General features: G+C 44.2%; 1 protein-coding gene across 1 annotated transcript in view; it reads right to left on the reverse strand.

The window, feature by feature from the left end:
- Positions 1–7,427: 7,427 nt before the first annotated feature.
- Positions 7,428–27,071, reverse strand: part of LOC140731911 (protein CASP-like) — a 725,429-nt gene continuing 705,785 nt past the window's right edge. Inside the window, exon 23 of the mRNA XM_073053890.1 lies at positions 7,428–8,355. Coding sequence (XP_072909991.1) covers positions 8,295–8,355 — 61 coding nt within the window. The 3' untranslated portion in view covers positions 7,428–8,294. The remainder of the gene's footprint in view (positions 8,356–27,071) is intronic.

Here is a 27,071-nt window from a genome sequence, read left to right on the forward strand (position 1 = left end):
ATAAATTAGAATCTAATTGCTCAATTTATATTTGCATTTTATGCACTGAGTTAAAAGCTTATTTTTTTAAGTTCAATTTGTTCACCTGCAGTATTGTATGTGGTTCATTTGTGGTTCAAAAATTAGAAATTAGACTTCTTCATCTTCAAATGTGATATTACTTTTGTAGGGGGTGCAAACATTAATCAAACATTTCCTAGGGGTGTGGGGCATAGAAAAGTTTGAGAACCACTGCTCTAATTCTTGAACCAAACGGTCCATTCATCTCCATAGATGTTGTCTGACCTGCTGAGCTCTTCCAGCGTGTTGCTTTTGTTTTGTATTTTTTCATAAAAATGTGCAAAATTTGTTTGCTTTCCTGTGAATGCTGCTGCAAGTTTTCATTTCACCTTGTACGGACATGTACAGTACTTGTGCCCATGACAATAAACTTCGATGTTAACAGTCCAGTAACAAGGGTGCTGAATGTTGAGAGTCCAGACACAGCACACTGCGAGAGGCAGGAGCGCAGAATTAAGGACCCTTCACACTGGATGCGACAGTGGTTACTCCAGCAATCCAGAGCAGAAAGCAGATCAGGGGTGGTGGGTGAAATAAGTCATAGGGGCAGAATTAGGTCATTTGGCCCATCGAGCCTGCTCTACCACTACATCATGGACGATCCATTTTCCTCTTGGCCCCAATCTCCTGCCTTCTCCCCGTATTCCTTCATGCCCTGACCAATCAAGAATCTATCAACCTCTGTCTTAAATATACATACATATTTGGCTTCCACAGCAGCCTGTGACAAATAATTCCATAGATTCACCATACTCTTGCTGAAGAAATACCTCCTCATCTCCGTTCTAAATGGTGTTCCTCTATTCGTAAGCTGTGTCCTCTGGTCCTAGATTCTCCCACCATAGAAAACATCCTCTGCACATCCGCTCTATCAAGGCCTTTTGCCATTTAATAGGTCACCCCTCATTCTTCTGAATTCCAGTGAATACAGGTCCAGAGCCATCAAATAGTCTTCATAAGACAAGCCTTTCAATTCTGGGATCATTTTCTTGAACATCCTTTGAACCCTCTCAGCACATCCTTTCCAAGAGAGGGGGGCCAAAACGGCTCTCAATACTCCAAGTGAGGCCTTACTAGTGCTTTATAAAGTCTCAACACTTGTTCTGCTTGCGAGAATAAGGGCCAGGAGTCCTACCCTGTTACATGTAAAAATACCATCCCCTGCTCTCCATTCCTCTTTCTACACTGCATCTGCTCTCAGGATGAGACTTTTCAAAGATGTCAGTTTCTTGGAAAAGGACTTCTCTTCCTCACCATCAACACTGCCCTCAACTGCATCTCTTCTATTTCACACACGTCTGCTCTTACACCATCCTCCCACCACCCTACCAAGGACGGGATTCCGCTTGACCTCACCTACCACCAGCCTCCACGTCTCCGAAACTTCCGCCACCTTCAACAGAATCCCACCACCAAATACATCTTTCCCTCCCCCCTAAACTTTCTGCTTTCCACAGGGATCACTCCCTACGCGACTCCCTTGTCCATTCACCCCTCCCCACTAATCTCCCTCCTGGCACATATCCTTGCACCTGGCCCTACAGCTCCTCCCTCACTACCATTCAGGGCCCTTTACAGTCCTTCCAGATGAGGAAACATTTCACCTGAGAGTTTGTTGGGGTTGTGTTGGGTGCTTCCTGTGTGACCTCCTGTATATCAGTGAAACTGGACGTAGATTGGGAGACTGCTTCGCCGAGCACCTACGTTCCGTCCGCCAGAAAAAGCGGGACCTCCAGCAGCCACCCATTTTAATTCCACTTCCCATTCCCATTCCGATATGTCCATCCATGGTCCTAATGAGGCCACACTTAGGTTGGAGGAACAACACCTTATATTTCATTTCGGCAGCCTCCAATCTGATGGCATAAACATTGATTTCTCAAATTTCTAGTAATGTCCCACTCCCCTCCCACGAAATTTCCCACCCCCTTTTCCCTCTCTTACCCTTATTTCCCTGGCCTCCCATCGCCTCCCTCTGGTGTTCCTCCCCCCTTTTCTTTCTTCCATGGCCTTTGGTCTCTTTTACCAATCAACTTCCCAACTCTTTACTCCATCTCTCCTCCTTCAGGTTTCACCCATCTCCTTGTGTTTTTCTCTCCCCTACCCCCACCTTTTCAATCTACTTCTCAGCTTTTTACTCCAGTCCTGCTGAAGGGTTTTGGCCTGAAATGTTGACTGTTCTCTTTTCCTAGATGCCTGGGTTGCTGAGTTCCTCCAGTATTTTGTGTGTGTTGCTCGGATTTCCAGCATCTGCAGATTTTCTCGTTTGTAACTCCCACCAGGGTCTCTTTACCCTCGCTGTTCCTCAATTCTATCCACAATAGAATTCAACACCTTCCAACTCTATTTCACCTGTTTCTTATGATTTGATTTCACATTTTAATAACAGAGCAATGGCGTCCCTTCAGCCTTCCTGTCTCTTCTGTCATTGCAATGTATATCCTTGGACATTAGGCTCTCAGCTATGATCTTCTTTCAGTGATGCCTTCAATGTCATACATGCCAATCTGTAACTTTGCTACAAGTTCATCTACTTAATTCCGTATACTGCATGCATTCAAATGTATCACCTTCAGCCCTGTATTCACCCTTTTTGATTTTATCCACTTTTTACATTGCTGTTGACTGCAGTTTTACCCTGATATCAGCCTCACCTTGCTAGCAGTCTCACTATACATTGCCTTTGTCTGTGAACCAACTACCTCATCTTCAGAACTGAAGAAATACACTGGTGTTGCCAAGTACTGTAATTCAATCCCTGATCCTCCATCATCTTTGGCACAATCGGGACCTAGGCCACAATCTTCTGCGGCCTCTCAGTACAGGTGGGGGAAGAGAGGAGCATTGAGCCTCAGTTTCAATACAGGGAAGTGGTATACTGTATTGAGGTTTGGACTAGGGTTCGTGACGTTTGTGCTGTTCGGTTACAGGCAGGGAAAGGAGGATGTGTCTTATCACCAATGGTGACAGTTACATGATCACAGGTGGGAGTGGGATTCTGGCTAAATGGAATCAGGGTCAGGGAGGGGAATGGGATTCTGGCTACATGGATTCAGGGTCACGGGGGGGAATGGGATTCTGGCTAAATGGATTCAGGGTCACGGGTGGGAATGGGATTCTGGCTGTGTGGATTCAGGGTCATGGGGGGAATGGGATTCTGGCTGTGTGGATTCAGGGTCACGGGGGGGAAAGGGATTCTGACATTCTGGATTCAGGGTGATGGAGGGGAATTGGATTCTGGCTGTATGGATTCAGGGTCACGGGGGGGAAAGGGATTCTAACATTCTGGATTCAGGGTGATGGGGGGGGATTGGATTCTGGCTGTGTGGATTCAGGGTCACGGGGGGGAAAGGGATTCTGACATTCTGGATTCAGGGTGATGGGGGAATTGGATTCTGGCTGTGTGGATTCAGGGTCATGGGGGGGAATCGGATTCTGGCTGTGTGGATTCAGGGTCACGGGGGGGAATGGGATTCTGGCTGTGTGGATTCAGGGTCACGGGGGGAATGGGATTCTGGCTGTGTGGATTCAGGGTCACAGGACGGGGAATGGGATTCTGGCTGTGTGGATTCAGGGTCACGGGGGGAATGTGATTCTGGCTGTCTGGATTCAGGGTCACGGGGGAGAATGGGATACTGGCTACTTGGATTCAGGGTCACTGGGGGGAATGGGATTCTGGCTGTGCGGATTCAGGGTCACGGCGGGAATGGGATTCTGGCTACATGGATTCAGGGTAACGGGGGAGTGGGGTTCTGGATACATGGATTCAGGGTCATGGGGGGAATGGGATTCTGGCTACATGGATTCAGGGTTATGGGGTGAGTGGGATTCTAGCCACATGGATTGAGGGTCATGGGGGGAGTGGGATTCTGGCTACAAGGATTCAGGGTCATGGGGAGGGGGAATGGGATTCTGGCTACATGGATTCAGGGTTATGGGGTGAGTGGGATTCCGGCTACATGGATTCAGGGTCATGGGGGGAGTGGGATTCTGGCTACATGGATTCAGGGTCATGGGAGGGGAATGGGATTCTGGCTACATGGATTCAGGGTCACAGGGGAGTGGGATTCTGGCTACATGGATTCAGGGTCATGGGGAGAATGGGATTCTGGCTACATGGATTTAGGGTCATGGGGGGGGAGTGGGATTCTGACTGTGTGGATTCAAGGTCCTGGGGGGGGAAATGGGATTCTGGCTGTGTGGATTCAGGGTTACGGGGGGGAATGGGATTCTGACTGTGTGGATTCAGGGTCATGGTGGGGAATGTGATGCTCTCTGTGTGGATTCAGGGTCATGGGGGGGGAATGGGATTCTGGCTGTGTGGATTCAGGTTCATGGGAGGGAGTGTGATTCTGGCTGTGTGGATTCAGGATCATGGGGGGAGTGGGATTCTGGCTGTGTGGATTCAGGGTCATGGGGGGAATGTGATTCTGGCTGAGTGGATTCAGGGTCATGGGGGGAATGGGTTTCAGCCTACATGGATTCAGGGTCATGGGGGGGAATGGGATTCTGGCTGTTTGGATGCAGGGTCATGGGGGGAGTGGGATTCTGGCTGTGTGGATTCAGGGTCATCGGGGGAGTGGGATTCTGGCTACCTGGATTCAGGGTCACTGGGGGGTATGAGATTCTGGCTGTGTGGATTCAGGGTCACGGGGCAATGGGATTCTGGCGACATGTATTGAGGGTCATGGGGGGGAATGGGATTCTGGCTGTGTGGATTCAGGGCTATGGGGGGGAACGGGATTCTGGCAGTGTGGATTCAGGGTCACGGGGGAATGGGATTCTGGCTACATGGATTCAGGGTAACGTGGGGCAATGGGATTCTGGCTGTGAGGATTCAGTGTCACAGGGGAATGGGATTCTGGGTGTGTGGATTCAGGGTCATGGGGGGGAATGGGATTCTGGCTACATGGATTCAGGGTCATGGGGGGAATGGGATTCTGGCTACATGGATTCAGGGTCATGGGGGGGAGTGGGATTCTGGCTGTGTGGATTCAGGGTCACAGGGGACTGGGATTCTGGGTGTGTGGATTCAGGGCCACGGGGGGGGGAATGGGATTCTGGCAGTCTGGATTCAGGGAATTGGGGGCAGTGGGCTTCTGGCTACATGGATTCAGGGTAACGTGGGGGAATGGGATTCTGGTTGTGAGGATTCAGGGTCACAGGGGAATGGGATTCTGGGTGTGGGGATTCATGGTCATGGGGGGGGAATGGGATTCTGTCTACATGGATTCAGGGTAACGGGGGGAATGGGATTCTGGCCAGATGGATTCAGGGTCACGGGGGGGAATGGGATTCTGGCTACATGGATTCAGGGTCATGGGGGGAATGGGATTCTGGCTGTGTGGATTCAGGGTCACGGGGGGAATGGCATTCTGGCTGTTTGGATGCAGGGTCATGGGGGGAGTGGGATTCTGGCTACATGGATTCAGGGTCATGGCAGGGGAGTGGGATTCTGGCTGTGTGGATTCAGGGTCATGGGGGGGAATGGGATTCTGGCTGTGTGGATTCAGGGTCATGGGGGGGAATGGGATTCTGGCTGTGTGGATTCAGGGTCACAGGGGGGGAATGGGATTCTGGCTGTGTGGATTCAGGGTCATAGGGGGAGTGGGATTCTGGCTACATGGATTCAGGGTCATGGGATTCTGGCTACATGGATTCACGGTCACAGGGGAGTGGGATTCTGGCTACATGGATTCAGGGTCATGGGGAGAATGGGATTCTGGCTACATGGATTTAGGGTCATGGGGGGAGTGGGATTCTGACTGTGTGGATTCAGGGTCATGGGGGGGGGAATAGGATTCTGGCTGTGTGGATTCAGGGCCACGGGGGGGGGGAACGGGATTCTGGCAGTGTGATTTCAAAGTCATGGGGGCAGTGGGCTTCTGGCTACATGGATTCAGGGTAACGTGGGGGAATGGGATTCTGGCTGTGAGGATTCAGGGTCACAGGGGAGTGGGATTCTGGTTACATGGATTCAGGGTCATGGGGGGGAATGGGATTCTGGCTACATGGAGTCAGGGTAACCGGGTGGAATGGGATTCTGGCTACATAGATTCAGGGTCACGGGGGGAATGGGATTCTGGCTACATGGATTCTGGGTCACGGGGGGCAATGGGATTCTGGCTACATGGTTTCAGGGTCATGGGGGGAATGGGATTCTGGCTACATGGATTCAGGGTAACGGGGGAATGGGATTCTGGCTACATAGATTCAGGTTCACGGGGGGAATGGGATTCTGGCTGTGTGGATTCAGGGTCACGGGGGGAATGGGATTCTGGCTACATGGATTCAGGGTAACGGGGGGAATGGGATTCTGGCTACATAGATTCAGTGTCACGGGGGAATGGGATTCTGGCTGTGTGGATTCAGGGTCATGGGGTGAGTGGGATTCTGGCTACATGGATTCAGGGTCACGGGGGGAATGGGATTCTGGCTGTGTGGATTCAGTGCCACGGGGGGGAATGGGATTCTGGCAGTGTGGATTCAGGGTCATGGGGGCAGTGGGCTTCTGGCTACATGGATTCAGGGTAACGTGGGGGAATGGGATTCTGGCTGTGAGGATTCAGGATCACAGGGGAATGGGATTCTGGGTGTGTGGATTCAGGGTCATGGGGGGGGAATGGGATTCTGTCTACATGGATTCAGGGTTATGGGGTGAGTGGGATTCTGGCTGTGTGGATTTAGGTTCATGGGGGGAGTGGGATTCTGGCTGTGTGGTTTCAGGGTCACAGGGGAGTGGGATTCAGATTGGCGAATCCAGGGTTATTGGACGAGTGGTAGCAAGATTGGATTTTGATTTTGATGTGACCCTGAAGACTATAGACAGCGGTGTCACTGTGGAATGTGTGATCAGGGGAAATGATTGGAGGTGTCTGGTTCTGATGCCAGATGTCTGTTGGGATGGGTGATTATCCTAACTCTAACTGCTTGGGGGCTGGGTGTATAGAGTTGACACAGAGGAAATAAAACAGTTGCGCCATTGAGTCACAGAGAGACACATCATAGTTACGAGCTGTCGACTAGGGTGCAGGGAAAGCAGAGCTGAAGAGAATTGAAGCCGTGACCTGAGTATTGCTGACGTATCGTCACTCCTGTAACTGCAGGAATTATGCACAGCGAGATCTCACAGTCATTTCATCACCGATGACCAGAGAATTGGTTTTCTGATGTTCAGGTGAAAATTCAGTTCCTGAACTTCTAGAATATGGTCGTGCTTGTCACTGCAGGGCAGACTTGCTCTCGCACGGCATCTCCCTACTTGCCACACTTTATGCAAGCATTAGCCATAAAGTCTTACTCCGATGGACTGGATCATGCCTCCCTTGTTTATAACCAGAGCTGAAGTAAATAAAGCAACATGTAAGCATTGATGCTAAGTAATTTATTCAGACTTGTATTGCTCATACATTCACCCAGATCACATGCAACAGAGAAGATAAATATCAGCAGTGGTCAGTTATCAAAGACAATGGCAGAGGATTCTGACAAACTCCCGACAGAGGTTGCCCTAGTGATCCTGGATTGAAATTTACCACCAGGCAATACAGAATAAAAACTTTGTTCTTGTCCTTTTCTCAGCAATTTTGATTAGCTAACAGAGTACCCTACAAACCCCTGTTCTCAGTTACCATCAGATCCGATAAAACAAAAAGACCAATTTTCTTGGGAAAAACAATAATTATTCATGAATTAACAAAAATTTAACATAAACCATGTTAACTAAATGTTTCTAAATTTCAGTATCCTTTTTGGTTTGTACAATTAAATATGGGAGCTTCCAGAAAGTTGAATACAATCTGCACCATACAGAAACTAAAATTATATTAAAAATTAAACCAGAACTGTAATTAATTTACTAACTATTCTAACGGTACTGCTTTAATTGTTGCTACATGGACATTTGTCAGGATTGCCTGGTGAAGGGACAGGGAGGGAAAGCAGAAAGAAGCGGAGCACACATACCCTGTGTGGATTCAGTAATACGGCTTTGTAATCGTAATCAACTACTACATTCATCTAATAATAGCTACAGAGCAGGAGAAAGGAAAAGTGAGACAATCCTGTTACACAGGGGTGCAACTTCTCTGTTAATGGAAGGAGTTAGAAAATGAATATTTTTATGCCAATTCATCAAAAGAAAGGCTTCCTGATAATTGCTGAGCTTGACGACTGTTGAGTGTTTGACTGGACTTCACCCAGAAACTTTAGGAGCTCTTCCCAGATCCTCCACTTCACTGCCACATATCTCTTCCATCTCCATTCTCATGGAACTTGTGCAGGTGGTCAGAATACCTGAAAAAGATAACCAGAACACATGTCAAGCACCTGACAACATCTAAGATAACATAACTGGCATCTGTTTGGTGAACTGGGTTATTTTTATTTGTCATCATGCCAGAATTAGCAATATAATAAATAAAATGCACTGAAGGAAGTTTATAGAACATCTAATTGCTGACATTTATTTAAAATGGCTTTAATTACTCAGTTTTAACCAACACTAGAAAAAGACACCGCCTATAAAATTTTCTTGCAATGAAACTTGTGGCAAATGGACAGACTGCAAGTGGAACATTGTGAACAACTCTGGTATTCCTGAGGAAAGGCCTACTCACAACAGGAAATAAACAAAGGTCCATGAGATAGCCTACTGTGGTGCTAGGTTAATGAGGAGAGAAGAAGTAAACTGGACCATATTCAAGTTTACAAGAATGAGAGGTGATTTCACTGAAACATCTTAAACTCTTATGCCGTCTAATGAGGAAGATGCAAAGAGTTAGGGGAACTCAGAACTGTTCAGGAAAAATTTCTACAACCTATGGTATTTTCTGCTCACTCTATTACGGAGTATATTCAAGACAGAATTTTAGAGCACTACACCTCAGAAACAGGCATTCGGCCCATCAAGTCCATGCTGAAATGTTATTCTGCCTAACCCCATCGGCTTGCACTTGGACCATAGACCTCCATGCTCCTTCCGCCCATGTACTTATTGACACCTCTCTTAAATACTGCCGTCAAACCCGCATCCAGCACTTGCCCCATCCTCTGAGTGTAGACGTTCCCCTTCCAGTATCCCTTAAAAATGGAACCTTTCACCTTTAACCTCTACACCTAGTTTCACCCAACCCTATTGGAAAAAGCCAGCTTGTAATCACTCTACGCCCTTCATAATTTTGTATATCTCTATCAAATCTTCTCTCATTCTCCTACACTCCAGGGAATAAAGTCCTAACCTATTCAACTTTCCTGCATAACTCAGGACCTCAAGTCCAGACAACATCCTTGTAAATTTTCTCCATATTCTTTCAATCTTATCAATATTTTTCCTATAGGCTGCTGACCAGAACTGCACACGATACTCCAAATTTGGACTCATCGCCACCTTAAACAATTTTTAGCATAACATCCCAACTCCTGTACTTAACACTGACTTATGGAGGCCAATGTGCCAAAAGCTTTCTTTATGACCCTATCTACCTGTGACACCACTTTTAATGAATGATGGATATATATTCCTATATTCCTCTGTTCTACCACACTCCTCAGTGGCCTACAGTTCACTGTATAAGTCCTACCCTGGTTTGTCCTCCCAAAGTGCAACACCTTACACTTGTCTGCATTAAATTCTATCTGCCATTTTTCAGTTCATTTTTCCAACTTTTTGCTTTTAATTTATCAATAGAAACCCTTGAGACTCTCCTTCAACTTCTCTGCCAGAGAAACAGCCTGTCTTCCTTTAGCCCTTACATTTCTTATACTCCTTAAGGACCTCATTCTTTCCTTGCTGCCCATATCTCTTCTTAACCAGGGCCTCAAAATCAGGTTTCTCTAAACCTGTTATCCTTGCATTTTATTCTGAAAGGAACATACCAACTCAGCACTCTCAATATTTCACCTTTGAAGGCCTCCCACTTACTAAACATCAGAAAACAACCTATCCCAATCCATGCTTGCCAGAACCTTTCTGGCCATTGTCCAACTTAGAATCTCAACCCAAGGACCAAAACTATCTTTTCTCCATAAATTTCTTGAAACTAATGGTATTATGATCACTAGATCCAAAGTGTTCCCCTATACACATTTCTGTCATCTGCTCTGTCTCATTCCCTAAGTAGGAGATCCAGTATTGCATTCTCTCTATTTGGACTTCTATATATTGATTAAGGAAACTTTCCTGAACATATTTAACAAACATTATCTTATCCAGTCCTATTATTTTTTAAATTAATTTTTAATGAGTGTTTACAATGCAACAAAAAAAGAGGTTTATACAGTGCATAACAAACATATCAAAGTACAATTCAAAACAATTAAACAAAGCACCCATAGTAGAAACGTATAAAGTTAGTTACCATCCCACCCTCCCACTACCCAACTCCAAGCTAACCTTACGATATATAAAAAAAGTTAATCAGAACTATATCACCACAGAGCTGTATTTATAAAAAGAAGGTATATTGCCTACTACCTAAACTATAATATGTTTACACATTTAAAAAAACCCATAAATCTTAACTGTAAGAAGCTGGAAGTAAGGGATTTAAATGCAAAAGGATAAAAGGGAGGGATGCACCCTTAATATAAATGGGAATTATGAAAATATTCAAGAATAGGTGTCCACACCTTTTGGAACTTTATACCTGAATTAAGAAGTGAATAATAAATCTTTTCAAGATTCAAGGTCTAAGCAGGACATAATATCTCTAAGTCATTGAGCATGAGTGGGCGGGGCAGCATCTCTCCACCTAAGAAGGACTGAACGTCTGGCCAAAAGAGAGGCAAAAGACAATGTACGATGCTTAGTCAGAGTTAAATGCATCTCCCGAAGTACCAAAAAGAGCAATCAGAGGGTTAGGTTCCAAATAGCAATTGAGTATGTGAGATAAAGTTAAAAAACATTCCCTCCAAAATTTCTCCAAGCTAGGACAGCCCAATACATATGAATAAGAGAGGCCTTGCCCCCTTTGCACTTATCACAACAGGGTCTAAAATCAAGATAGACCGCGACAATTTAGTTTTAGACATATGAGCCCTGTGTACCACCTTGAACTGTAAAAGGCAGTGGCGAACACATAGAGAAGTTGAATTAACTGACTTCAGAATTGAATCCCAAACCTCGTTGGACAAAGAAAAATTTAAATCATGCTTCCAGGCAGTTTAAATTTTGTTGAAGGGGGCTCATTTCAACATTGTTAACATATCTCGAACAGTAGAAATTAAACCTTTACCCAATGGATTCATATGAAGAAACAAATCCACAACATTTTTAATGGATACCTCAGGAATGTGTGGTATTAAAGGATTGATAAATTGTCTAATTTGGAGATATCTAAAGAAATGAGTGTTAGGTAGGCCAAACTTTACAGACAATTGTTCAAAAGTTGCAAAACGCTTATCTATGAAAAGATCTTCAAAACACCTAATGCCCTTCCTGTGCCAATTTAGAAATGTTAAATCCTGCATAGAAGGCTGAAAAAGATGATTATGTAGAATAGGACTAGAGAGAGAAAAACCGTGAAGACCATTATATTTTCTGAATAGAGCCCGTATTCTCAGAGTGTGGCTGATAACCGGATTAACAATTGACTTAGGCAAATGGCAAGGAAGTGCAGATCCAAGAAGTACGGAGTTATTAGAGTTCAACTCCATTGCCACTCATATTGGGCAGTCAGACTGAAGATAAAAGTAAGACCAAACGATAAGACAACGTATGTTGGCTGCCCAGTAATATAAATGAAAATTGGGCATGGCCATTCCACCTACCCTTTTACGTTTTTGAAGATGAGCGATATTTAGTCTGGGATGTTTAAATAGGATGAAATAATAGAATCTAATGAATCAAAAAAAGCTAAAGAAATAAAAATTGGTAAAATTGAAGTAAGTATAAAAATTTAGGAAGAATAAACATTTTAACAACATTAATTCCACCTTATCAAAGACATGGACAAGGGTGACCACTGTGCTAAGTTTTGTTTTGTATTTTTTAAAAGATTAAACCATAGAACCATAGAACACTACAACACAGTACAAGCCCTTCAGCCCTCCATGTTGTGCTGACCCATATAATCCTTAAAAAAAAGTACTAAACCCACACTACCCCATAACCCTCCATTTTTCTTTCATCCATGTGCCTGTCCAAGAGGCTCTTAAATACCCCTAATATTTTAGCCTCCACCACCATCCCTGGCAAGTCATTCCAGGCACTCACAACCCTCTGTGTAAAAAACTTACCCCTGATGTCTCCCCTAAATTTCCCTCCCTTAATTTTGTACATATGCCCTCTGGTGTTTGCTATTGGTGCCCTGGGAAACTGGTTATCCACCCTATCTATGCCTCTCATAATCTTGTAGACCTCTATCGTCCCCTCTCATTCTTCTACGCTCCAAAGAAAAAAGTCCCAGCTCTGCTAACCTTGCTTCATATGACTTGTTCTCCAATCCAGGCAACATAATGGTAAATCTCCTCTGCTCCCTCTCCATAGCTTCCACATCCTTCCTATAATGAGGTGACCAGAATTGAACACAATACTCTAAGTGTGGTCTCACCAGAGATTTGTAGAGTTGCAACATGACCTCTCTACTCTTGAACTCAATCCCCCTGTTAATGAAGCCTAGCATCCCATAGGCCTTCTTAACCACCCTATCAACCTGTGCAACGACCTTGAGGGATGTATGGATTTGAACCCCAAGGTCCCTTTGTTCACCCACACTCTTAAGTAACTGACCATTAATCCTGTACTCAGTCTTCTGGTTTGTCCTTCCAAAATGCATCACCTCACACTTGTCTGGATTGAACTCCATCTGCCATTTTTGACAGACAGACAGACAGACAGACATACTTTATTGATCCCAAGGGAAATTGGGGAATAGGGAAATTTTTCTGCCCAACTCTGCAGCCTGTCTATATCCTCTTGTAATCTTTGACAACCTACAGTTCCATCCACAACTTCTCCAATCTTCATGTCATCTGCAAACTTACTCACCCATCCTTCCACCTTTACATCCAGATCATGTATAAAAAGCACAAATAGCAGGGGTCCCAGAACAGATCCTTGCGGCACTCCACTAGTTACTGACCTCCAGGCAGAATACCTTCCTTCCACAACTACCCTCTGCTTTCTTCCTTTAAACCAATTTTTTATCCAAACAGCCAAGGTTCCGCTTATCCCATGCCTCATGACTTTCTGGATGAGTCTCTCATGAGGGACCTTGTCAAATGCCTTGCTAAAGTCCATGTAGACCACATCCACTGCCCTACCCTCATCAATTTCTTTTGTTACCTCTTCAAAAAACTCAATCAGGCTCGTGAGGCACGATCTTCCCTTCACAAAGTCATGTTGACTATCCATGAGTAGACTGTACTTCTCCAAATGCTTGTAGATCCTATCCTTACGAATCCTTTCCAGTAGTTTGCATACCACCGATGTAAGACTCACTGGTCTATAGTTCCCAGGTTTTTCCCTATTACCTTTTTTAAACAAGGGAACTACATTTGCCATTCTCCAGTCCTCCGGCACTTCCCCTGTAGCCAAAGAGGATTCAAAGATCATAGCTAATGCTCCTGCGATCTCTTCTCTCAATTCCCACAACAACCTGGGGTATATCATATCCGGCCCTGGAGATTTATCAATCTTAATTTTTTTAAGAAGATCCAGCACTTCTTCTTCCTTAATCTCCACACTGTCCAGCACACAGGCCCACTCTACTTCGACCTCATCCTGATCAAGATCCTTTTCACTTGTGAATACTGAACCAAAGTATTCATTTAGGACCTCTCCAACCTCCTCCGCTTCCAGGCACATGTTGCCCTCTTTATCCTTTAGCTTTATCCTTTATCCTTCGTTCTCGTCATCCTCCTATTCTTCACATATGCATAGAATGCCTTGGGGTTCTCCTTAATCCCACATGCCAAGGCCTTCTCATGCCCCCTTCGAGCTCTCCTAAGTCCTTTCTTTAGCTCCTTCCTGGCTACCCTATATTTCTCATAAGCCCCTCCTACTTCCTGCTTCTTATATCCAACATATGCTTCCTTTTTCCTCTTGACGAGTTGCCTCACATGTTTCGTCAGCCACGGCTCCTTTTTCCTACCATTTTTTCCTTGCCTCAGGGGGACAAACCTATCCTGAACCTAGTGCAAGTGGTCCCTAAACTTCTCCCACAATACTTCTGTACTTTCCCCTTTGAACATCTATTTCCAATTTACTCTCGCTAGTTCCTGCCTCATCTCTTTAAAGTTAGCCCTTCCCCAGTTAAGCACTTTACCATTTTGTCTGATTTTATCTCTTTCCATAGCTATGCTGAAGCTCGTAAAATTTTCTCCAAAAAGAAGCTTATAATTTCTTGTTACTGTAATGCCAAGGTAAATAAATTGATTATTTACTACTTTAAAAGGGAGGTTATGAAATTCTAGTGTTTGTGCTTCTCTATTTATTGGAAGAAGTTCGCTCTTATGTAAATTAAGTTTGTATCGAAAAGCATCTCTAACTTGTGGAGCAGTTAGAGATGGCAGGTAAGATATTGTGGGCAACTCAGAGTCACGGCTGAAAGAAGATCATATTTGGGAGCTTAACCTCCAAGGATACATCTTGCATTGAAAGAACAGGCAGGTAGGAAGAGGTGGCTTAGTTGGCAAAAACTGAAATCAAATCCTTAGAAATAGGTGTCTTAAGATTGGAAGACATAGTGTAAAATCCTTGTGGGTAGAGTTAAGAAACTACAAGGGCCAAGTTTGCATTTGATATGAAGATAGGTGGAGGAGCAGGTAATGTTGATGAAGCAAGGTGTCTGTAGAAGGACTTAAGACCGACTGGGAGAATGGGCAAAGAAGTGGCAGATGAAATAAAAGTGTAGGGAAGTGTCTGGTTTTGCACTTTGGTAGAAGGATTAAAGGTATAGAGTTCTTTCTAACCGGGGAGAAAACTGAAAAATCAGAGCTGAAATGGGACTTGGGAGCCCTTGTACATGATTCCCTGAAGGTTAATTTGCAGATTGAGTTGGTGGTAAAGAAGGTAAATCCACAAGAACAACGATGTATTGCTGAGACTTTATGAGGCCTTGGTCAGAATGCAATGGAATATTGTGAGCAGTTTTGGGCACCTTATCTAAACAAGGATGTGCTGACACTGGAGAGGGTTCAGAGGAGGTTCATGAGAATGAATGGGTTACCATATGAGGATCAATTGATGGCTCCTGGCCTGTACTTGCTGGAGTTTATAAGAATGAAGGAGGATCTCATTGAAACTGATCAAATATTGAAAGGTCTAGATAGAGTGGATGTGGCAAGGATGTTTCCTATAGTGGGAGAGTCCAGGACCAGAGGACGCAGTCTCAGAATTGAGGGACGTCCATTGAGAACAGAGATGAGAATTTTCTTAGCCAGAGGGTGATGAATCTGTGGAATTCATTGCCACAGATAGCCTGTACAGTCCAAGTCATATGGATATATTTAAAGCGGTGGTTGATAGGTTCTTGATTAATCAAGGTGTCAAAGGTTATGGAGAGAAGGCAAGAGAATGGGGTTGAGAGGGGACATAAATCAGCTCTGATGGAATGGCGGAGCAGACTCATTGGGCCAAATGGTCTAATTCGTCTCCTATCTTACTATCTTATGCTTAGGGTAATGGGTAAGAGGTTTAGAGGGGTTCTGAGGAGGCAGTTTTTCACTGTGATGATGGTTTCAACCTGGAATGCAATGCTTACAGGTTAGGAAACATTGCTGCAATCACAAAGGCCGCTATATTTCATCAGGAGTTTGAAAAGAATCTAGCAAATTTCTACAGATGCACAGAGGAGAGCTTTGTGACTGGATGCATCACTGCCTGGTATGGAGGCTCTAATGCATTAAAATTACAAGAAGCTGAGGAGGGTTGTAGACTGAGCCACGGGTGGAAGTATAGAGGCTCCTTACAAAATATCACTGGAATTGAACTCCAAACTTTGGAATGCCCTGAGCTGTAATAATGTCACGCTAACCGCTTGCTACTGTGGCATCCATTACTGATCCTCACCATCCAGGACATGCCCTCAACTACTGACTACCAGAAGAGACACACTCAACACTTTAGGAACAGCTTTTTCCCTTCCGCCATCAGATTTATGAATGGTCCATGAACACTACCACCTCTTCTCTTTTTGTACTACTTACTTACTTTTATAATTTAGTAATTTCTATGTTATAAAAAAACCACATCTCACTACATGCAGTACGTCAATGATAATTGATCCTGATTCTGAAGAATGTCTTGAATCATCAGGGAATGAAGTACATGCTGCAAATGTTAGTAAGTACGATCAGTATGGTTGGCTACCATAGCCAGCATGGACAATGGTGTGCCGAATGGCATTGTTTCTGATTTATGATATTCAATTTCAGTTTAGTTATTATATTATTATTATAACAATAACAGAGTATCTAGACTGACACAATCTTGCAGTTTATCTGAGAAAATAATTTCCCAGTTCTGCTGGAAATGAAGGCAGGAAGAGGAACACTGTAGGTCCAAAAGACAAGGTGAGGTAGAAATACCAGCCAGGATTCTGCAGGGGAACCATAATGAGAAGATTTCAACTTATTTCATTAGCTTCCCAAGACCTAATTTTGCAGACCATTACTATTTCAGGTCTGATTTATATTCTTCCATTCTTCCCATGTCATAGAAAAGTACAGCACAGAAACACCCTTCAGCCCATCAGGTACATGCCAAAACATTAATCTGCCTTGCACATTCAGATGGAGATATAATGTAAAGATTTTTATTCCTCGTGTAAGAAATATAAGGAGGTAAGAAATAAAGTCAATTCAATCCCATTGACCTGCATCTGTGCCGGAGCCGTCCAAAACCCCTCTCATACACGTCCCTATACAAATATCTCTTAGAAGTTGAAATCAAACCCATATCCACCACTTGTGCTGGCAGCTTGATCCGCACTCTCACTACCATCTGAGTGAAAATGTTTTCCCTTAAACATTTCACCTTTCACCCTCAACCTAGGACATTTAGATTTAGTCTCATCCAATCTCAGTGGAAAAAGTCCGTTTCCATTTACCCTATCTAACCCCTTCATAATTCTGTACAACTCTATCACATCTCCCCTCATTCTTCTGTGCTCCAGTTAATAAAGTCCTAACCTATTCAACCTTTCCCTATAACTCAGGTCCCCCAGATCCGGCAACATCCTGGTAAACTTTCTCTGTTCTCTTTCAATCTTATTTACATCTTTCCTGTAGGTAGGTGACCAAAACACGTCATGGTCCTCCAAATTAGGCCTCACCAATGTCTAATACAATTTCAACATAACATCCAGTGAGTCTTATGTCAGTGGTTGGTAAGTAGATGGAAAATATCCCGAGAGGCAGGATTTGGAGAGGGATCATATAATTAGGAATAGTCAGCATGGCTTTGTCAAAGGCAGGGCAGTAGATGTAGTGTATATAGATTTTAGTGTATAAAGGTATTTGATAAGGTACCCCATGTAACGCCAAAGGAGTTGAATGACTTCAGACCTGTTGCCTTGACGTCGCACGTGATGAAGACCATGGAGCGGCTGATAATACAGAATCTGAGGCCACAAACCAGGCACGCCCAGGATCTGCTTCAGTTTGCGTATAAGGAGAAGGTGGGAGTGGAGGATGCTATCACGTATTTGCTGCACAAATCACTCTCTCACCTAGATGGGGTCAGTTGTGCTGTGAGGATTACATTCCTTGACTTCTCTAGTGCCTTTAACACCATCCAGCCCAAGATCTTAAAGCACAAACTAACGGAGATGGGAGTAGACTCTCACATGGTGGATTGGATAGTGGACTACTTGACAGATAGACCTCAGTATGTGCGGTTGGGAGACTGTAGGTCTGACACGGTGGTCAGCAGCACAGGAGCGCCACAGGGAACCGTACTCTCTCCGGTCCTGTTCACCCTGTACACATCAGACTTCCAATATAACTCGGAGTCCTGCCATGTGCAGAAGTTCGCTGATGACACGGCCATAGTGGGGTGTGTCAGGAATGGACAGGAGGAGGAGTATAGGAAACTGATACAGGACTTTGTGATATGGTGCAACTCAAACTACCTGCGTCTCAATGTCACCAAGACCAAGGAGATGGTGGTGGACTTTAGGAGATCTAGGCCTCATATGGAGCCAGTGATCATTAATGGAGAATGTGTGGAGCAGGTTAAGACCTACAAGTATCTGGGAGTACAGTTAGACGAGAAGCTAGACTGGACTGCCAACACAGATGCCTTGTGCAGGAAGGCACAGAGTCGACTGTACTTCCTTAGAAGGTTGGCGTCATTCAATGTCTGCAGTGAGATGCTGAAGATGTTCTATAGGTCAGTTGTTGAGAGCACCCTCTTCTTTGTGGTGGTGTGTTGGGGAGGAAGCATTAAGAAGAAGGACGCCTCACGTCTTAATAAGCTGGTAAGGAAGGCGGGCTCTGTCGTGGGCAAAGTACTGGAGAGTTTAACATCGGTAGCTGAGCAAAGGGCGCTGAGTAGGCTACGGTCAATTATGGAAAACCCTGAACATCCTCTACATAGCACCATCCAGAGACAGAGAAGCAGTTTCAGCAACAGGTTACTGTCGATGCAATGCTCCTCAGACAGGATGAAGAGGTCAATACTCCCCAATGCCATTAGGCTTTACAATTCAACTGCCAGGACTTAAGAACTTTTTTTTTTTTAAAGCTATTATTAATGCTTTTTGAGTTAGTGATTTAGATGCATATCATATTATTACTGAGTTAAGTATTGTATGTAATGAGTTTTTGCTACAATAAGTGTATGGGACATTGGAAAAAAATGTTGAATTTCCCCATGGGGATGAATAAAGTATCTATCTATCTATCTATCTATCTATCTATCTTAAGAAAGAAAGGAGGCATGGGATTCAAGGGAACCTTGCTTTGTGGAACCAGAACTAGTTTGCCGACAGAGCGCAAGGAGTAGGTGTAGACGGGTCATATTCTGCATGGAGGTTGGTGACCATGGTGTGCCTCAGGGATCTGTTCTGGAACCCCTTCTCTTCATGATTTTTATAAATGTCCTGGAAGTGGTGGAATGGGTAAGTAAATTGACACAAAGGTTGGGGGTGCTGTGGATAGTGTGGAGGGCTGTCAGAGGTTACAGCGGGATATTGATAAGATGCAAAACTGGGCTGAGAAGTGGCAGATGGAGTTCAACCCAGATAAGTGTGAGGTGGTTCATTTTGGTAGGTCAAATATGATGGCAGAATATAGTATTAATGGTAAGACTCCTGGCAGTGTGGAGGATCGGAGGGATCTTGGGGTCCGAGTCCACAGGACACTCAAAGCAGCCGTGCAGGTTGATTCTGTGATTAAGAAGGCATACAGTGCATTGGCCTTCATCAACCTTGGGATTGAGCTTAAGAGCCTAGAGGTTATGTTGCAGCTTTATAAAACGCTGATCAGACCCCACTTGGAGTACTGTGCTCAGTTCTGGTCACCTCACTACAGGAACGATATGGAAACTATAGAAAGGGTGCAGAGGATATTTACAAGGATGTTACCTGGATTGAGGAGCATGCCTTACGAATTAAGGCTGAGTGAACTCAGCCTTTTCTCCATAGAGCGGCAGAGGATGAGAGGTGACCTGATAGAGGTGTATAAGATGATGAGAGGCATTGATCGTGTGGATAGTCAGAGGCTTTTCCCCAGGGCTGAAATAGCTAACACAGTTTTAAGGTGCTTGGAAGTAGGTACAGAGGAAATATCAGGGTAAGTTTTTTATGCAGAGAGTGTGAGTGCGTGGAATGGGCTGCTGACGATGGTGGTGGAGGCAGATACGATAAGGTCTTTTAAGAAACTCCTGGCTAGGTACATGGAGCTTAGAAAAATAGAGGGCTATCGGTAACTCTGGGCAATTTCTAAAGTAAGTATATGTTCAGCACAGCATTGTGGGCCAAATACACTGCTATAGGTTTTCTATGTTTCTATCCCAACACCTGTTCTCAATATTTCATTTACGAAGGTCAATATGCTAAAAGTTTTCTTTACGACCCTATCTACCTATGACACCATTTTCTTATTTTTGTAATTTAATTTTTTATTGAAGTTCATCATCAAACAAACAGTTCCATAAGATGTATTTCAGACATTGTACATATATATATCATATAATCATATATATCACAAATCTCCACAAAGTATTTATCTGAGGTATACACTTATAGAAAAGAGTGGAGAGAAAAAACATGCAAAAGGAAAGAACTATGTACAAGTAGGGAGTGATTTTTTTTTACAACAGATTCATTGATTTGTGAGAATAAAATCAGGCCTTTGCAGCATTATGTAGTTAAAGCATTTTCCCAGTATGAATCAAATTGTTCCAGCTCATGGTTAACAGATGCTATATGTATTCCCAGATTCCTCTGTTCTACCACACTCCTCAGTGCCCTACTGCTCACTGTGTAAGACCTACCCTGGTTGGTCCTCCCAAAGTGCAACACCTCACACTTGTCTGCATTAAATTCCATCTGCCATTTTCAGCCCATTTCACCAGCTGGTCCAGATTCCTCGCTATCCACTCCAATCCAGTTTTGCTGTAATCAGCAATCTGCAAATCCAGCTTACCATATTATCATCCAAATTGCTGATATGTATGACAAACACCAATTAATCCAAAACCAATCCCTGCGGCGCACTGTGAGTCACAGGTCTCCAGTCAGAGAGGTAACCATCTACAATCACTCAATGGCTTGTCTCGTGAAGCAAATGTCCAATTGAATTTATTGCCCTATCTTGAATGCCAAGCAATTGTACCTTGAACAAACTCCCATGTAGACCTTATCAAAGGCCTTGCTAAAGTCCATGTAGACAACATGCACTCCCTTGCCTTGAACTTTCCTGGTAACTTCCCCAAAAGACTCTGTAAGATTGGTTAGTCATGCCCAAAGCCATGTTCAGTATCCCTGTCTATCGAAATTCTTATATATCCGGTCCCTTAGAATACCTTTCAATAACTTTTCCACTACTGTATGTGAAGTTATCCAGCTTGTAATTTCCTGGCTTATTCTTAGAGCCTTTCTTAAAGTACGGAACAACAGTAACTATCATCTAATCCTCTCTGCTAGAGTCCCTGCAATCTCCGCACAAACCTCCCACAGGATCCAAGGGAACACATTATCAGGCCCTGCAGATTTATCCACCCTAATTTACCATAAGGTACATGTCCTCTTGGTCAATCGAGCCTGCTCTGCCATTTCCTCTTGGCTGATTCATTACCCTCTCAGCTCCAATCACCTGCCTTCTCCATGTAATCCTTCATGCCCTGAGTGATCAAAAATTTATCGACCTCTGCTTTATATATACACACAATGACTTGGTTGCCACAGCCGCCTGTGGCAACAAATTCCACAGACTCCCCACTCTCTGGCTAGAGAAATTCCTCATTCATTTAAATTCCAGTGAGTACAGGCCCAGAGCCATCAAACATTCCTCATATGATAAGCTTTTCAATCCCAGAATCATTTTCAGTAACCTCCTTTGAACCCTCTCCAATGTCCACATCCTTTCTTAGATAGGCCCAAAACTGCTCACAATACTACAACTGAGGCCTCATCAGTGGCTTATAAAGCCTCAGTATACATGTTTGCTTTTAAATCTAGTCCTCTCAAAATGAAAGCTAACATTACAGTTGCCTTCCTCACCACCCACTCAACCTGAAAATTAACCTTTAAGGAATCCGGCATGAGGACTCCTAATTCCCTTTACACCTCAAATTTTTGAATTTTTTCTTCATTAAAAAAATGTCTACATTTTTATTGAAAGGACAGGCAGGAGATGGTGTGGCCTTGGTGGTAAGTGTTGGAAGTATATCTTTAGAAAGCGGTGACATAGGATCAGAGAATATTGACTCTTTGCGGGTGAAGTTAAGAAGCTGGAAGGGTAAAAAAAATTATGAGAATTATATATTAGCCTCCAAATAATAACCAAGATGTGGGGTTGAGATTGCAAAAGGAGCTGGAAAAGGCATGTAATACAGGTAATGTCATATTTGTAATGGAATATGCAAGGGAATTGTGAAAATCAAGTTGGTGGCGAATTGCAAGAGAAAGAATTTGTTCAATTTCTATGAGATGGCTTTTCAGAGTAGCTTGTGCTATTCGGGGAAAGGCTATCTTCGATTGGGTTGTGTAATAACCCAGATCTTATTACGAAGCTTAATGTAAAGGAACCCTTAGAAGGCAGTGATCATAATGCAATTGAATTCATACTGCAACTTGAGAGGAAGAAGAAAGACCCATGTTTCAGTATCACAATGGAATAAGGGGAGTCACAGAGGCATGAGAAAGGAACGTGCCGAGGTGGATTGGAGGATACCAGCAGGGATGATGGCAGAGTAGAGATGGCTGAAGTTTCTGTGAATAATACACAAGGTTCAGGATAGATATAACCTACAGAGGAAGAAGTTCTCAAATGGTAGGAGTAGGTAACCATGGCTGACAAGAGGAGTTAAGGACTACATAAAAGCCAAGGAGAAGGCGTATAATGTAGCAAAAATGAGTGGGAAATAGGATGCAAACACAAGGAAATCTGCAGATGCTGGAAATTCAAGCAACATACACAAAATGCTGGTGGAACACAGCAGGCCAGGCAGCATCTATAGGGAGAAGCGCTGTCGACGTTTCGGGCCGAGACCCTTCAGCAGGACTCAGCCCGAAACGTCGACAGTACTTCTCCCTATAGATGCTGCCTGGCCTGCTGCGTTCCACCAGCTCTTCTTGTGGGAAATAGGATGATTGCGAAGCTTTTAAAATCCAACAAAACGCAACTAAAAAAGCTATAAGAAAGGAAAAGATGAAACATGAGGGTTATAAAGCAGGATACCAAAAGTTTTTTGAGTTATATAAAGAGTAAAAGGGAGGTGAGATATGATATTGGACTACTGGAAAATGATGCCGGTGAGGCAGCTATTGGGGACAAGGAAATGGCAGATGAACTTAATGGATACTTTGCATCAGTCTTCATTGTAGAAGGCATAAGCATGTGCCAGAGGTCCATGAGTGTCAGGGAGCAGGAGTAAGTGTCATTGCTATTACAAAGGAAAAAGTTCTAGGTAAACTCAAAGATCTTAAGGTGGATATGTCACCTGGATCAGATGGATTACATCCCAGAGTCCTGAGTGAGGTTGCTGAAGAAAGAGTGGAGACATTGGTCATGATCTGATCTTTCAAGAATCACTCAATTCCGGCATGGTCCCAGAGGACTGGAAAATTGCAAATGTCACTCCACTCTTTAAGAAGGGAGAGGGAGAAGCCCAATTACCGATACTCACATGTATCGGTAGCACAATGGAATAAAGGGAATTACAGAGGCATGAGAGAGGAGCTTGCCCAGTTGGATTGGAGGAGGATACTGGCGGGGATGACAGCAGAGGTGGTTGAGGTTTCTAGGCCAGTTAGCCTAACCTCAGTGTTTGGGAAAGTGTTGGAGTCTATTATTAAGGATGAGGTTTCAGGGGACTTGGAGCCTAATGATAAAATGTCAAAGTCAGCATGGTTTTTGTAAAGAGAAATCTTGGCAGACAAATCTATCAGAGTTCTTTGAGGAAGTAACAAGCAGGGTGGACAAAGGAGAGGCAGTGGATGTCATTTACTTGGATCTTCAGAAGGCATTTGGTAAGATGCCACACTTAAGGCTGCTTAATAAGATAAAATCCCATGGTGTTACAGTAAATATACTGACATGGATAGAGGAATGGCTGACAGGCGGAGGGCAACAATTGGCGATAAAGGGGGGCTTTTCTGGTTGGCTGCCAGTGACTAGTGGTGTTCCTCAGGGGTCAGTATTGGGACCACTACTTTTCATACTGTTTGTCAATCATATCGTTTGATGGCTTTGTAGAAAAGTTTGCGGATGATATGATGATAGGTGGAGGCTGAGGAAGTAATGTGATTGCAGCAGGAATAGTGTTGGGAAATGTATGATAATGTATTTTAGTAAATGGAACAATGGTGCAGACTATTATCTAAATGAGGAGAAAATTCAAACATCAGAGGTGCAGAGGGACATAGCAGTTCTTGTGCAAGACTCTCAGGAGGTTAATTCACACGTTGAAACTGTCGCCGCTTGGCCTTAACACTGCCATGTGTCGCTGGATTCTGGATTTCTTGGCAGACAGACCACAGTCAGTCCGTGTTGGCAGGAACATCTCTGACTCCATCACACTGAGCACTGGATCCCCACAAGGTTGTGTGCTTAGCCCATTGCTGTTTACACTGCTAACACATGACTGTGCAACCAGATTCAAGAAGAACCTGATCATTAAATTTGCTGATGATACCACAGTGGTGGGGCTCATCAGCAAAAATGATGAAACAACGTACAGGAAGGAGGTCAAACACCTAGAGACCTGGTGCCGTGACAACAACTTGATGCTTAATGTCACCAAAACCAAGGAGATGATCATCGATTTCAGACGGTCTCAGCCTGAGCACACACCCCTCAGCATCAGCGGCTCCACAGTGGAGAGAGTGGAAAACATCAAGTTCCTTGGGGTGCAGATCTCGGGCAATCTCACCTGGTCCAGGAACACCACTGGGATTGTGAAATGAGCCCAGCAGAGATTGCACTTTCTGAGGAAGCTTAAACAAGCAACACTCCCCACTAACATCTTAACTACATTCTACAGAGGCGTGGTTGAGAGTGTGCTGACCTTTTGCATCACAACCTGGTACTCCAGCTGCAGTGCTGCCGACAAAAAAGCTTTGCAGAGGGTGGTTAGGGGAGCAGAGAAGGTTATTGGGGTCTCCCTACCTTCTGTCCAAGACCTCTTTCAGAGTCGATGCCTCCAGAAGACACAATACATCATTAAAGACCCTTCACACCCTCTCCATGAACTGTTTGTTCTTTTGCCATCAGGTAAACGTTACAGGAGCATCAAAACTAAAACCACAAGGCTACTAAACAGCTTCCTCCCACAGGCAGTCAGACTGCTAAATAGCTGCTCTACCTGACTCTGCTTTGGACACTTTTAACTTGCACTGGACAGTTATAACTTGTTTTTAACTGACATGTGGCTGTTGTGTTTTACTATTTATTGTTATGTTTATTATTTAGTGTTGCGTTTGTTATGTTATGATTGCGCTGCTCCTGGGAAATGCTGTCTCATTCTGCCCTGCAGAGCTGATGTACGGTTAGAATGACAATACAGTTTTTGAATCTTGAATCTTGAATCTGTGGTAGAGAAGGCAAATGCAATGTTGGCATTTATTTCAAGGGGAATAGAATATAAAAGCAAGGAGATATTGCTGAGGCTTTGTAAGACACTAGTCAGGCCACACTTGGAATATTGTCAGCAGTTTTGGGCCCCATATCTCAGAATGGATGTGTTATCATTGGAAAGAGTCCAGAGCAGGTTCACAAAGACAATTCCAGGAATGAAGGGGATAACATATGAGAAGGTTTGGCAGCCTTAGGCTTGTACTCACAGGAATTTAGAAGGATGCAGCTGGCGGGGGTAATCTCATTGAAAGGACTAGATAAAGTGGATGTTGAGAGGAAGTTTCCTATGGTGGGGGTATCCAGATCCAGACGGTACAGCCTCAAAATTGAGGGATGACCTTTTAGAACAGAGGAAAGGAGGAGTTTTTTTTAGCCAGAGAGTTGTGAATCTGTGGAATGCTCTGCCACAGACGGCGGTGGAGGCCAAATCCCTGGGTATATTTAAGGTGGAAGATGATTGCTTCTTGATTGGTCTGGGTATCAAAGGATATGGCGAGAAGGCAGGTGTATGGGGTTGAGTGGGATCCGGGATCAGCCATGATGGAATGGGGAGTTGACTTGATAGGCAGAATGGCTTAATTTTGCTCTTATGTCTTATGGTCTTATCTGTCCTGGTGCTCTGATTACCACCCCCCTGCAGCTCTAGTTCAAACCACCAAGCACCCACCACCACATCCTCCCCGTAGCGCCAGCACACCTTCCTGCTAGGATATTAGTCCTCCTTCAGTTCAGGTGCAAACCATCCTTTCTGTTCTAGTCTCACCTTCCCTGGAAGAGAACCCAATGATACAAAAATCTGAATTCTTCCATCCTGCATCAACTCCTTAGCCACATTTTAAACTGTATGATCGTCCTATTTCTGGCCTCACTAGCATATTATAAGGGTAGCAATACTGAGATCACATCACTGGAGATCCCGTCCCTTAATGTAGCACTTAACTCCCTGAATTCACTTTGCAGCACCTTTTCACCCTCCTATCCACGTCATTGGTACCGATGTGAGTCATGACCTCTGGCTTAAGAACGCTATGGACTCAATCTGTGATGTCCCAGACCCTGGCACCCAGGAAGCAACAAACCATCTGGGATTCTTGTTCTCATCTTCAGAACTTCCTTTCTGTTCTCCTAATCAACAAATCTCTATTACAATAGCTCGTCTCTTCTCCCCTTCAGAGCCACTAAGGAAGTCTCGATTCCAGAGACTGGACCTCTGTGGCTTTCCTCTGCTAGGTCTTTCCCCCCAACAGTATCCAAAGTGGTATGCCTGTTGTTGAGAAGAATGGCCACAGGGGTACTCTGTACTGTGTGCCCTATCCCCCTCCTGACGATCACCAAGATGCCTGTGGCTTGCAGTTTAGGTGTAACTACCTCCCTTTTTGCCCTATCAATCCCTCAGCCTCCTGAATGATCTGGAGTTCATCCAGTTCCAGTTCCAGCTACTCAACAGTGACTGTTAAAAGTTGCCACTCTATGTACTTCTTCCAGGTGTTGTCATCAGGTGGTCTCTCTACCTTCCCACATCCCGCAAGAAGAACATTTCACTATCCTGTCTGGCACCACCTCTACTCTAAATGTGCAATAGAAATTAAGAAAGAATAAATAATGAAAAAAAAAACCTACTATGGCCACAGTCTCAACTCCCCACTCCAATACTGGGCCACTCCAACAATGGCCACTCTGCTTAAACTTAACTTCTTTTTATTGGTCCTTGCAAAGTGTCAAATTCAATTGGTCCTCGGGATTGCGGCACACAAAAAGTGCTAACT

Source organism: Hemitrygon akajei, chromosome 8 (assembly GCF_048418815.1).
Source record: "Hemitrygon akajei chromosome 8, sHemAka1.3, whole genome shotgun sequence".
In the NCBI taxonomy this organism is placed as follows: Eukaryota; Metazoa; Chordata; class Chondrichthyes; order Myliobatiformes; family Dasyatidae; genus Hemitrygon; species Hemitrygon akajei.